General features: G+C 35.6%; 2 protein-coding genes and 1 non-coding gene across 4 annotated transcripts in view; 1 reads left to right on the top strand and 2 right to left on the bottom strand.

Annotated features, from left to right (window-relative positions):
* Positions 1–790: 790 nt before the first annotated feature.
* LOC125072690 (heme oxygenase 1) lies at positions 791–2,570 on the top strand. 2 transcript variants are annotated; one of them, XM_047683356.1, is made up of 4 exons: positions 791–998; positions 1,083–1,215; positions 1,501–1,706; positions 1,796–2,570. In XM_047683356.1, exons 1-4 carry the CDS (start codon positions 899–901, stop codon positions 2,083–2,085), a joined length of 729 nt encoding a protein of 242 aa, XP_047539312.1. In that variant the 5' UTR covers positions 791–898; the 3' UTR covers positions 2,086–2,570. The 2 variants fall into 2 exon arrangements, with proteins under 2 accessions (XP_047539312.1, XP_047539311.1); XM_047683355.1 differs by having other exon boundaries at positions 794–998; positions 1,501–1,712.
* Positions 2,571–2,616: 46 nt separating this feature from the next.
* The window catches only part of LOC125072709, a 43,826-nt gene continuing 33,146 nt past the window's right edge, over positions 2,617–13,296 (bottom strand). Inside the window, exons 51-69 of the mRNA XM_047683385.1 lie at positions 13,030–13,275; positions 12,420–12,656; positions 11,783–12,115; positions 11,464–11,629; positions 10,399–11,329; positions 9,726–9,921; positions 9,333–9,466; positions 8,867–9,108; positions 8,367–8,569; positions 7,761–7,917; positions 7,259–7,485; positions 6,753–6,877; positions 5,942–6,136; positions 5,750–5,871; positions 5,104–5,252; positions 4,674–4,785; positions 4,220–4,351; positions 3,752–3,918; positions 2,617–2,815 (exon numbers count right to left, since the gene is read on the bottom strand). Coding sequence (XP_047539341.1) covers positions 2,729–2,815; positions 3,752–3,918; positions 4,220–4,351; positions 4,674–4,785; positions 5,104–5,252; positions 5,750–5,871; positions 5,942–6,136; positions 6,753–6,877; positions 7,259–7,485; positions 7,761–7,917; positions 8,367–8,569; positions 8,867–9,108; positions 9,333–9,466; positions 9,726–9,921; positions 10,399–11,329; positions 11,464–11,629; positions 11,783–12,115; positions 12,420–12,656; positions 13,030–13,275 — 4,161 coding nt within the window. The 3' untranslated portion in view covers positions 2,617–2,728. The remainder of the gene's footprint in view (positions 2,816–3,751; positions 3,919–4,219; positions 4,352–4,673; positions 4,786–5,103; positions 5,253–5,749; positions 5,872–5,941; positions 6,137–6,752; positions 6,878–7,258; positions 7,486–7,760; positions 7,918–8,366; positions 8,570–8,866; positions 9,109–9,332; positions 9,467–9,725; positions 9,922–10,398; positions 11,330–11,463; positions 11,630–11,782; positions 12,116–12,419; positions 12,657–13,029; positions 13,276–13,296) is intronic.
* On the bottom strand, positions 2,881–3,042 carry LOC125072890. Its single transcript, XR_007120015.1, has one exon. It is a non-coding gene; the product is annotated as a U1 spliceosomal RNA (small nuclear RNA).

Below are 13,296 nucleotides of genomic sequence, written 5' to 3' on the forward strand. Positions count from 1 at the left end.
TTCATTATTCATCTGGCGCTGTTGCTGGTTTGTCGCATGTAAGCAATCTTATAATGTTTAATAATTATGTTAAATAAATGTTTATTTCATCAATAACCAACACAGTACAATAATATCGCAAAGGTTGACTTCTTCTTTTGAGTGCCATGAGCTCCCGTGCCAAAAGAAGTCGCTCTTCGTTAACACACTCATACTTTAATTCAAAGTTATAAGATGAAACAAGCTAAGAATTACAAAAATACTAATGAAAATAGTTAATGTTAGTAACGCGTTAATCTTATCTTATATTAAAACAAAAAGATAGCTTCATTAGGCCAAATAGAAATAAATTTAATATATTCTTCTTCGATTAAATTAAGCATTTGTCTTTGATATTACATAATCAGACTATCATAACATAACAGCCTATAACGGATGGGCTAAAGCTCCATCTCCGTTTGAGATGCAAAATTGGAGCTAATTCCACCACGCTTCTCCTATGGGGATTGGTGGGTAGTGCGATACACATGTGGCACATTTTCATCCAAAAACATGCAGGTTTCCTGACGATGTTTTACGAAGCAAGAGATAATCTTCGGTTAAATTTTAGATATCATACCCACAGAGCCATCTTTATTCTATAACATAAATTTTCAGAAGTTATTTTAAATTTTGATTTGTGTTTAATGTAAGTGATTTTAATGTATAAGGAATTAGGATATAATATAAGTGAGCTGTTTGTGCATTTCGCTCCGCAGTCAGTCCTTTGACAGTTATCAATTCACAAATGTCATTGTCAATTTTTTATTTTTAAACTTATTAGACTTCAGTTTCATTTTCATTAATCATTTCGGCATCGGCGTAAAATAGTTTTAGATAAAACGTTGTAAAGAGTACACAAAAGGAGTAATTTTAAAGAATGGCGGAAAAAGAAGTATTGTTTACCACGCGTGTGCGCAAAGCGACAAGAACAATTCATTCAGTCAGTGACGCCTTGGTAAACGCTAAGTTTGCTATTTGTAAGTAAATCGCTTATTATTACTGTATTTTTTAAATGAAATCTTATCCTTTTAGTATCACTTATAATTTGCAATTTATTGCAGCTTTAAGTGATGAAACAGTGTGGGGTGGAGGTTTATTTGTGTTTTATCACATATTTGCCTTTCTTGAAGATGCTAAGAAAAGGTTAAATATGAGAGACTATGAGAAGTTATTTGTGACTGATGTACTACTCAGGTAAAATACCATTCATAATTATATTATAATATCTTTTTTATCACTTTGAATGGGATAGATACATTCTTTGCTGTGAAACATATACACACACTCATACATCAAACATCTTTGTGCCTGTACAAAGCAAATCTCCTTGTGATTGGGAATTGAGTCATGACCTTTAACACAACCTAGCTGTAGTCAGTATATTGCATTTCAATGACATATAGAGAAAGATATAGTCAACATAGTAATAATTTGTCTTAACTCTAACTTTATTTTACATTTTTGTATTTATCCTTCCAGAAAAGATGCTTTTGAAGATGACTTGGTACATTATCTTGGTGAGAACTGGCAGTCCTTACCCAAATCCTTAGCGTTGGAGAACTATTTAGAACATTTACAAAACCTTGAAAGAGAAAATCCAAAACTTCTGATGGCTTATGTGTATCATCTATACTTGGGCTTATTGAGCGGTGGACAGATTCTTGCAAAGAAGAGGAATGTTTTTGGTGATGGTATTTACATAGAATATATAAAAATAATTTAGTTACTAAAAAACTTTTTTCATTTAATTAACAACTATTGTATATAATTTTAGGTAATTCAGATACAAATAAATATATCGACAGAGTGACAGACTTCACTAATGTTGATATTGCTCAACTGAAGAAGGACTTCCGACAAGCAATGAACGAGATTGCAGAAAAAATGACAGAAGATGAAAAGCAAGCATTTATAGAAGAAAGTAGTCAAGTTTTTCTAATGAACAATTTGATAGTTAACTCTGTTGGTGGTCAAAGCAAAGTTCTCTATAATATATTATATAAAACTTCAGCAGTAGTTCTGCTTTTAGCGGGTGTGATGTTGGCTTACAGATTGAACAAATAAAATAAAAAATTTGGCACACTATTAATCTAGAAATAGCTGATTAATTAGTTACTTAGTTGTATTATTGAAACTTTGTTTATCCTACATTGATGCAATAATTATTAAAAAGTCATGCAAGATCTAATTATAGAACCTACAACATATTAAGCTTAATATATCACCAAGCATGACACGTTTTTTCTATCTTTGTTAACTTAAATACTATGTAATGTAGTTGAAAATTACTCTTTTGTGTAAGCTTTTGTATATTATATTTATGTTAGAGTTTATTATGGACAATTTATTATTACATAGTTGACTTTGAAAAGTTTATGTAAAGTACTTTAGTTAAGGGCTTCTAATTTTGTTTCTTTGTATTCTTATTATTGATAAGAGTCTGATTATGAAAATTTTCCACATTGAAGTTAAATTGATCTACGCTTGGGAAGCTCTTATTTACAGTGTGATAGTAGTATTGTCGTTATTAATAAAAGACTGATTAAGTATCATGTATTTTATTAATTATCCATCTTAATTATTAACATATTACTAGCTAAGAAAAACATATTCAATCGAATAAGTAATAATTTACAAAAATAATCTGTCATAGATTAGGATTAATATAATTTTGTTTTTTCATTTCACTAATACACACTAATTTTTATCATCTAAAAGACGGCAGCGTGGGTGGGTCCATCGCCATATCGATCAATTCGTCGATGTCATCCGAGTTCCAGAATGACAATTCCAACTGAAATATTAATAAATTTAATTTAGTGAAAAGTTATTTAAATGTGAGTATAATTTTGATCATAAGGGGGACAGCGCGTACGCAGTCCCCACTACCAAAAATTACGCGTCCGAGTTATCCGCATTAGGGATAATCGCAGAGGTCAACCCATCCGCAGTGCAATGGATAGGCCTCGCTCTGGGGGAACCGCCTTCATGATCACGGTGTCCCCTACGCCAGGTAAGTATGCTTACGAAATCGCAACTTGGGGTAGTCATTACGCCGACGAAAATCTGGCCAGCGCGATGTAGAAATGTTCATAGCATGTATAACGACATCTAGCGGTAGAATTGTGAACTATGATCATAGAACTTGGAAACAAATGACGTAAGATCGCTGTTTGAAGGTTTGTATACTAGTAATAAGCAATAACGAATAATAAGCTTTATGATTAGTTAATAATTATGCTAATGTTAAATTAAGCCCATTTTATCTTGGCTTAATTTAAGAAAGAGTTATATACAATGGCTTTTAGATATACGTTACAAATAAGGAAAATGAATAGGTATATAGGTAGATGTGGGATAACCGGCTGGAACTTAGTTGCTTTTGTTATATATTATGTATTAAATAACAGACATAATGAAATACATGAACGACACTTGAGAATAATTAAAAGACACGAAATAAAGTTGTCATTTGTTATTTCATGTGATTTTCGATGTGAATTAAGTCAATTACAAAAAAATAAGTTTCAATAATAAAGGAGGGAAAGGTCGCCTGGGGGCGACGTTTTTCCATATGTGACGATTTCTGACAGTTCACTCTACTGCCCTGTAAGCCGCGAGATAGGACTTCGTTCCAATCAGCAAAATTATCGTAGGAAGATGTTCATGACAACTATAATATGATTTATGTGTATGTGTGTGTATGTGGCTACGGAGTCGGGATACTGACGGGGTCGCGGGCGGCGCAGGGGCGGCAGTGCAGCGCGGCGGCGCGACACTCGCAGCGCGGCGCGGCGCAGGGCGGCGCGGCGTGCGCGGCGCGGCCGCCCGCCACCGTCGCGAAGCGCCGCGCCGCGCCGCGCTCGCCCGACAACTTCGAGCCCGCCCAGATGGTACCTACACCGAATAAATACTTAGTATTGTTATGTGGTAAAACTACAGACACAACGGACGTACTTAGCTCCCAAGGTTGATGGCGCATTGACGATTTAAGGAATGGTCAATATTTATTATATCGCCAATGTCTATGGTGGCCACTTACCAAAAGGTGGTCCTCTTGTCCGTCTTATTATTATATAAAATTATATAATTATATGAAAAATTAACGCTAATAAGTAAAAAAGACCTGTGAATACGTACGATTATGTTTACTATTACCTCTTAATATTATAAATAAGTGTTTTTTTTTATTTCATACCGTTAGTTTCCAATGCGAGAGAAGTGCATAGTCCAAGTTTATCCTTTGGTAGTCTCACTTGCTTCCGTAGTCCGGGGTCACCGACGAGTCTTTCGTAATCTTTATTAGTATACGCCAACATGCTGTCCACACCTTGTGTACATAAAATTTGTTATATTTAAACAATTTATTATTACTAAAAATATCTTATTAGAAGTTATCTTACTTTGTACTGAAAAAACATCTTTATTTAAGGACACAAAAAAAATACGGTGTGTTTGATTTGTCTTATTTTCCTTATAAGGTTATGATGACTAAGATCTTTTTTTACGTGTTTTAAGGTACTAATATAGTTGCCGTTCTTATTATCGGTTTTCAAACAGGGGAGGAACATGTATTGGACTATTTTGTCATAAGCTGTTTATGTATACATAGACGATATTTTGGTTTACAAAAACAAACTAGATAATCTTACCAAAGAGATACTTGGCGGCTCTTTTCTTCGAGAGCGAGAAGTCGTCGTCCATCAGGACATGCAGGGTTATAGAGTTCTCCATCAAGTTGTGGTAAATAGTAGAATAGTCAAACTGTAATACACACGAAACAAATGTAATAAATATATAACCATGTCAACCTAGTTAATAAGTAGGACTTGTCTATCGGATTATCCTAATGTTTTTAAGTCGTCAGTAATCCAGAAGGCTAGGCTAGTACTTCATCTTGCTCGCGTTTTATGGATTGGTTGTAGGCTGTTAGACATGAAAAAATTGTCTATATCGTTCATACAAAATTTCATCAAATACCGTTCACTAAGTTTGGCCGTGAAGGAGCAACAGACAGACAGAGTTGTTTTCGTTTTTATAATATAAGTATAGATAGAGAGGTACACGAGTCTAAAGTCGTACCGAGCTGGTGGAGTCGTCGCAGCGCGTGCAGGGCAGCAGCAGCACGGCGCGCGGCAGGCCGGCGCGCAGCGGCAGGGTCGTCACGAAGCGCAGCGCCGACAGCGCGTCGCCGCTCACCGTCGTGTTGCTGCGCACCAGCGAGTTCTTGTCTGGAGTACAGGGGGGGGGGGGGGGGCAGGGGTAGGTCATACATACTATTTAAACAAATCTTTGCTATAGCCATTTAAAGTGAAGGCAAGACTTCGTTTTATACTTTGGTAGTGTTTGTTATTAAAATTTTAATAACAAATGTACAATATTGTATTTCATATTTCAAACATGCACTAAATGCAAAATTTTCTGGTACATCGTAATTTGCTGAGCACTGTTTCAAAGCGTCAATGGTCAATGGATTTAGCTTATGTTTTAACTTCTTGACATTAAAAATAATTGTTGTACTTTTTAAACTGTCTTAAAAACAGACAGCACTACAATAATATTACAATTTAACAAAAACTTCTGTGATATCTAATTTGAAAAATAAAATAAAAAAGCTAGAATGACACTATTTTATGTCACTCGGTACTACGGATATACTTTGTAAGTTTATAGTTTAGAACCATTTAAGTGCATCGAATATATCAAGGGCACGGAAGTAGCGGCGTACCGATCTGGAAGGCCTCGAAGTGGCGCGGCACGTCGACGGCGCTGGTGAAGAGCGCGCCCTGCACGTAGAGCGCGCGCGGCCGCCGGAACACGCCCGCGCCGCCGTACGCCACCACCGCGTATCTGCGCGCGCACACGTGTGATAAGAACGTTCCTATCCTAAATTACGTCGACTGTTGATTTTGAAAGTTACCTGTTATCAGAAAATCCGTTCCCTTGGAACTTGCTGTCCAAAGTCTCGACGAACATGTCGATGTTTTTCGCCTTTCGAATATTCTTGTTACAATATTGAGCTTCGATTACGAAGACCACGTCCATGGAGTTAGGGACGTTCTGCAACTGTAGGAATGAACCTTCTTCCACGACATCTCCGTCAGGTGTGATACATCTGGAAAGAGAGATTACATTTTTTTCATTGTATATTTGCCTTAATTTTATTTATGGATAATCATTTATATAAAGTTTTTTAATTAACCTAATGAAGATAGTGCGGCAAATATTTTGGTAAATAATTTAACATCATCGATTAATCCTCCCTTGATTATTAATTGCACTAATGTTGTATATACTTTATTAATTGTGTGTGTGACTCTCGCTTAAGTGACTGTAATTTCAAGGTTGCGGGTCTAATATTAGGTTGTGTCATTTAGGGACATTGAGTCTGTCACCGAATTTAGGAAATCGTCGGTGTTATACGTGTCAGAGAATTGCAAGTGCTGGGTTTGCACACACACGTCTTTACTATTATATGTTACGCAGTAGTCTGACATAATACTCGATTATTATAATATTTTTTTATATGCCGCTACATTTTACCTTACATTACGTTCTACCTCACATCTTATCATACTTCTCAAGAGGTTTAAGACATTTTGGGACATTAAAAATTTTACATAAAGTATTTTATTGAGTATCGTAAATCTTTGGTAGGGTATCCACTGGACTACAGCTCACTATACCGCATTTAAATATGCGACATCAGGAAGGAAAAGCCGTGTACGTACTGCACGCAGTGGTCGGGCACGTGCGTGGGCACGTGCTGCTGCGCGCACAGCTCGCGGTAGGCGGCCGCCAGCGCGCACGCCTCCGCGCCGCCCACGCACTGCTCGTAGAACGGCACCGCGTCGATCTGCCGGGAGGGTTCCGAGTTATCTTTGGCACACACCACGACACTACACCCGTGTGTGAGAGTACTGGCTCTAGCACCACCGGAACATAGGTAATATGTTTTCATGTTTCGTGGCAGAAATTCCTACCACCGGTTTTAATAACGAACATATGTCGTCAATTACTTCTGTATCTATACACATACATATATTTGTTTTCAGTACATAAAAATAAATTAATGAAAAAGACGCGTTTTTTAATTATACGCTTTGTACATAAATATTTATTTCTAAATACAGTTTTTTACCATTCATAAATAATTATTCCGTTTTAAAATGAATCTCAAAACAATCATCGATACCGACAGCAAAACAATTTTATAATTAAATTAATAATGACTTACCAATGAGAAACAGGGATGTAATGGAGATACTTTATTCCTGAAGAACTTATCACAGGCCGTGTTGTTATATTTCTGCGGAGGGGTGTGTGTGGTCGCGTTCTCCACCGCCCACGCGTGGGCGAGGTGCTCGATGTTCGTCTCGATGGAATTGTTGGGCAACTGAAGCTCGTCGTACTGCTCATTGTTGTATGTGCCGAGGAGACCACCGAGGCTTGCGTAGTACCAACCTGAATATTAATAATAATATAAATAAACGCAGGAATATTTAAAAATCAAATGATTTAATTGAGAAGTAATGAAAGTGTAAAGTAAAGTGAGAAGTAGATTCTCTGCATTAAATACAAATCGCATGAAAAGTTTATAACACAGATAATAAAAATAAATTAGTAACAATTGCAAAATATTAGTTTTCATTTAATTTATCGATTTAACTATTCTTTTGTGACCGTCCTTTAAAATTAAATAAAGGGATACAAATATATGAGGAACCCTAAGCTCTTACCTGCAACTTCCAGTTTACAAGTACGGAAAAGAAGGTTGCATTCTATATCCAAGCCAATCTGTCCTTCGACAGATAGTGTGTCGGTTTGTCTGTCTACCACCAGGTCATCCACAACAGCTGGTAGATTGAGTGGTGTTATTCGATCTAATGAAACTTGCTGGAATTCATAAAAAATACATTATTTGAATATAAATATCAGCGCAATAGTTCCAGGTGAACTTTCCATTATAATAAAAGCCGCAGCAACTGACAATTAGGAAATCATAAGACAATCTCGTGGTAAACGTCATTCGGAGTCCGAGATGGCTTGTATTTCAAGACATAGTGTGGTAATTATCTCGAAACCTGTAACGTTGTCGAGATCAGAAGATCCAACTGTATTGTACAGTAAGAAATATTGTCGTTTTTTTTAGTTTACTTGTAACTACTTGATATCGTGACTGATTGAGTTAAATGCTGTTGATCATTCAGAACTGGTTCTCTTCCTAACTGAGTGAAATCAGTCAGGCTTTTTGGGTAATTTTATGATACACATACAGTTAATTGAACTACGTAAATAAAAAATTGATATAATATTATTATGAATACTATGCAAACGATTCTCACCTCTTTGTACAAGTCGATAAATATGAGATTCCGTTTCGTTAGGATAACTAAATCATATCTTCCGTCGGCGTTACTCTCCATGAGTATGGTGAAGTTGTTCTGTCTGTAGTCTTTAGTCAGTAGGAATGTTCCGGGTTCAGATATTGTGAACACTTGTTTATCAAAAGTAACCAGAGTGCCCTGGCCAGTCATCATTGCCAACCCTAAAAAATGGAAAATCTTAATAATTTATCATACATAAAATACTTACTGATTTTATCGTAAACTTTTAAAGTCCACTCGTATGACAAAGTGGCTTACAGCAATTAGATTATATTTCTAAATCTATGAAATTTGGATTTGAATATAATTTTTATGAGTATTGTTAGGAGCAGCTGTAAAATTACCAGATCAGGTCATCTTTTGCGAAATCTTGACCTAAAGTCTCAAATTAATTATTTTAAATGCCAATATAAACCGAATTAAATAAAAAGGTTTTTACATATCGGTCCACATCATACCTGCAAATGGTGGCATTACATTGTTAAAGTCCATGTAAGGTCGTAGATCGTAATAATAGGCCCAGATGCTTCTGTTGCTGGTCAACCATTCGTCCATGAAGTCTCTAACAGTCCTGTACTCGGAGATCTCGCTGAAGTCCGGTGTCCGGTTGAAAGCGTGCCAGGACATTGGTAGCTTCTGTTCCAATAGTATTTCTCCTTTGTGTGGGTCGAATATGAAGTTAGTTTTCGGATTCCGGTGTCTGTCGAATGTGCGTTCGTAAGTTTTTGGATTATAGATATGAATTCATGGATAGTAATCATTCTATATACAAAGTTAAATTATAAATATCTCCAAAAATATGTAAATAATAGATTAACTCTTTATTAGCAATTATTTAAAATCTAATTTATTTTGCTCAAAAAAATACATCAGTCGTTAAATCGTAAACCATATAAATGTATGCTTAGTAAAGACCAAACTCACAGTTCTTCATACTGCAGCGCAGTTTTGGCCATGCTCGTAACTTTGGCGTAAAGTATCTCCCACACCTTGTCCAGCGCCTCGCCAATCAAGAAGTAGTCGTACCACCACTTCAGGCGCACGTATGCCTCTTGATACTATAGTACATACGTAGTTTTTTTTTATTAATCACTATGTTTATTATTTTATTACAAAATTGTCATTTACATTTATCTTAAGCTTTAAGACCATTGTTGCCCAATAATTTTAAGTTGACCGAAAGAGATTTTTTTTTGGACTTAGTCCATCTATGCCCACGTATGATTTACAATAGAATTAAGTTATCGATCATCGATTTAATAGTTAAGCATAACAAAGAAACAAACTAACTTTCGAATTTATAATATTAGAAAATACCTTTTCTCTGACGTAAACGACTTGCGGTGTCTTCAAGAAGTTCTCCCAGGCGTTCTTGAATTCGTTGAACAACTGTTTGAACTCGTCCGTGAAGGGGATGTACTTCTCTATTTTACCCCATATTACGTTCCAAAGCTTTCTCGTGTACTTTTTGATATTCGTTATTATGTCATTGTTTACTAAATCTTTGTAAATGCTGTTGACGATATTATATATTAAATTGATATTTCACAAGTAAAAAATCAAAGTCACATTATGTATTATAATATAAATTCTAAGAAATAATATGTGTTTTTTCATAACTTCAATGGGCATCAATCGGTATTTTAAAAGCACATTAAGAATGAAATGCATAAGCTTACACCCTGAATAGATTTTTAATTTTATATTTAATTAAATTGAGATGTAAAAACAAACTGTTTAGTTTTTGTCTTCGGTACTTTTAAGATGTTTTTAATTCAATTCAATTGATTCTTAATAAAAACACCTGTTTTATGTTAGAGAATCAATCGGCTTGTTTTATTTTGACTAATACTGAAATAACATGCTGTTTTACATTGAAGCAAGAAATTTAAATATATGTATGAATACAAAATACAACAAAAGTTCCTTTTTCAATTTTTTTTCTAAATTTAAATCTTCAATTATTTCAGTAATATATTAACAAACTTACCGATCCATTTCATGACCAAATGTCGATACGTAATTGAAATATGGCGTATCCGTCAGTTCGTGTGTTCGTTCGTGGAAGAAATCCATAATACCCCTCCATATCGTTACAACAAACGCTTCCGTGTAATGTAACATTTTGAAGAACAGCGGTTCAATAGATTTCAGCAAGTCGTGCCAATATTTACCGAGTCTCGTGGTCGCATTCACCCAAGTCTCCTCCCAGTAGTCCAAAAACTTCATATGTAAATCTCTTACGAAATTGTCATATTGCAATATCATCGTTTCCAATTTCTCAGATACTAATTCCATCAAATCCGCTTCGAGGAACTTGTTCATGGAGTCCAAGAAGTTTGAGTAGGCCATTTTTATGGAGTCCACTACGTATGTAAGACTCTCCTTGATCGACGAGCTAGTGTTACCCATCATTCCCCACATATCATTAACGAAACCCGGAAGACTCTCCAAATGATTTCTGATTGCCATTTCGTCTAATACGTAGTAAGTGAACTCGACTATATCCTTTACATAGAAATCATTAAGTTCGTAAGATTCGTTCAAGAACCGTTCGAAATCGTCCAAATCATCCTTAATGACGTGTAAGTCGTTTAGATCATCCAAGAAATCTCTGACTCTCGGTTTCGCATCGCTCCAAATGTTCCGTAAAGCGAGATGAGCTTCCATCGGAGCTTCTTTGACGATGACTAGAGTTTCATTAACTTGGCTGTACAAAAGTTTCAAAGTATAGAGTGCCTGTGATTTAATTTCGCCGAATATTTCCGGTCGCCATACTACAGCGCTCGTGAGAAGTCGGGAGTGATTCAAACGAATATAGGAAGCTACATCTACGGTAGTGACGTCATCGTAGTTACGCCATGCGTTTAGTTTGGCAGATCTCGTGTCTACGATTCTCCCAATCATGTGGTATGAGATATCTGGAATATTATAGTAATATTTTTTAATAAATGTAAATAAACAACTGTAATCTATAATATATTAAACATTATTTGGTCCTTCGAGCCGGATACAATTATTTACTTATAAATATTTTTATATATAATACACTTACCATCTGTACTATTATAATGGGCGACCAAAGCCTTATCAAACATTGACAGTTCAGCAAAAACAGTATCGTTAGCGTTAGGGCGTAACACGCAGCCTCTGGCTTGATATCTCGGGTAAACAAGAGACCAGGTACCGTTGACTTTGTAGAAATAGGTTTCATTAGCACGCTGTTGTAAAAAAAAACATTAATTATACGCATTCTGTATAAACATTAAAATAAACTTTTTACTAGTATATTTCAGATCTATAATAAAGTCGTTATAAATTTTGATTACATTTTTGTTCTGTTTTGAAAATCAAAATAAAAAAGCCAGACTTACCTCCCAATTAACTTCACTTCTATTTAAATCGATCAAAAGTTTATTACTCCTTAACTTTTCATAGAAAAGATTCTTTTGGAATCTATAATAGTTGGTCAAGTAATACCAGCGACTGTGTATATTTATATCTGATTTCATATCTAGGTCCAAGTTCGTTGAAGGATGAGTACACTTGAGGGCAAATTTATAATCTCTTATTGGCCCATTGGAGTTATCAGTTAGTATGGACTTAAGTTTTAGGTATTCGTTTTCGTAATCCGAGTATTGTAACTCTATGGAGATGTTGGACATAACCGCGGGAGTGGTCAGATACTGCCCCTTTAGTGTTACATCCTGAAAATAATGTTTATTATTATTGTAGTTATTTTGTTTAAATACATATTTTTTAAACATATACGTTAAGGTATTCCTTAAATATAATAAATTAACGTAATGTTTGATTTAAAATTAAGGTCACTATTTTTTTATAGCTAAGGTGCCAGAATTCTGTTTAGGAATTACTTTATTCACACACAACAAGACTGAGTAATATTTTTATGTATTTTTTATTTAAAGAAGATTAATATTATTAAACTTTTTATAGAACAAATTTATTCGCCTATACAAAAAAATAGTACATGTTGTAAAATAATAACACCTTTCTAAAGGATGGATGAGAAAGCGCCAGATAAACATCGTGCAGGTTGCCTTCCTTGGTGGGGGGGTTTTCCCATCTGCCTTTCAGTTCCGCGCTCTTGTTCTCGGCGCGAACGTTCCACAACATGTGTGCGGTGCCGTCCAGCAACGTGTCCTGCAGACGGTACAGCGCCGTCACGCGGAACGTGCGCAGCGGGTAGCGAACGTCCATTATAATTTGTTGAGATTCTGTATCGGCCTGGAAATTACATGAATTTGTATCGAAAAGAATCCTATAATTGCACAGCATACACTATTTCAGTTGTGGGAGAAGAAATATTTCGTAATTTCTAGGTATTTGCGTTTTAGATATCCGTGTAAAATGACATGACATCTTAGCTACTGAGGTTGGTGTCGTATTGGTGGTATATTTCTTAGTGTGCCAATGTCTATAGCCACTTACCATCAGGTGGGTAATTTTCTTTAATGACCCAAACTAATCACTTGAGCTATTGTCATCCCCACTCCAATTTTTTGAGTGAAAATAAGAACAGTGATTTGTTAATTAAGTATTGGTTGTTCGAAAAATAGCTAATTTAATTGTGACCTTGTATTAAAATTAAAATACTTACCACACTCAAATTAGTAACATGAATATCATAGTTGATCCAAACGTCGTCAGCCCAAGTCACTTTGCTTCCTTGCTTTAGTTCTTTGTCTACTGCTTCGTACTTGTTCTCGAAGGACCAGGTTCGGTTTCTGTGTATGGCGGTCAGTTTCAGCTGCTTGCCGATGTCGTAAGTATACATATCGAGCCTGCCAGTTATGTTGGCCATCGTTGCGTTATGTAGGTGGAATATTGTTGCTTGCTTTGCGTCCTGAAATAGTAGGTGATAATA

This window comes from Vanessa atalanta, chromosome 22, assembly GCF_905147765.1.
Source record: "Vanessa atalanta chromosome 22, ilVanAtal1.2, whole genome shotgun sequence".
Taxonomy (NCBI): Eukaryota; Metazoa; Arthropoda; class Insecta; order Lepidoptera; family Nymphalidae; genus Vanessa; species Vanessa atalanta.

Coding starts and splice junctions, on each gene's coding strand:
- LOC125072690 (XM_047683355.1), top strand. CDS start 899: ATGGCGGAAAAAGAAGTATTGTTTACCACGCGTGTGCGCAAAGCGACA. Junction 999..1,082: donor AAACGCTAAGTTTGCTATTT/GTAAGTAAATCG, acceptor AATTTATTGCAG/CTTTAAGTGATGAAACAGTG. Junction 1,216..1,500: donor GTGACTGATGTACTACTCAG/GTAAAATACCAT, acceptor TTATCCTTCCAG/AAAAGATGCTTTTGAAGATG.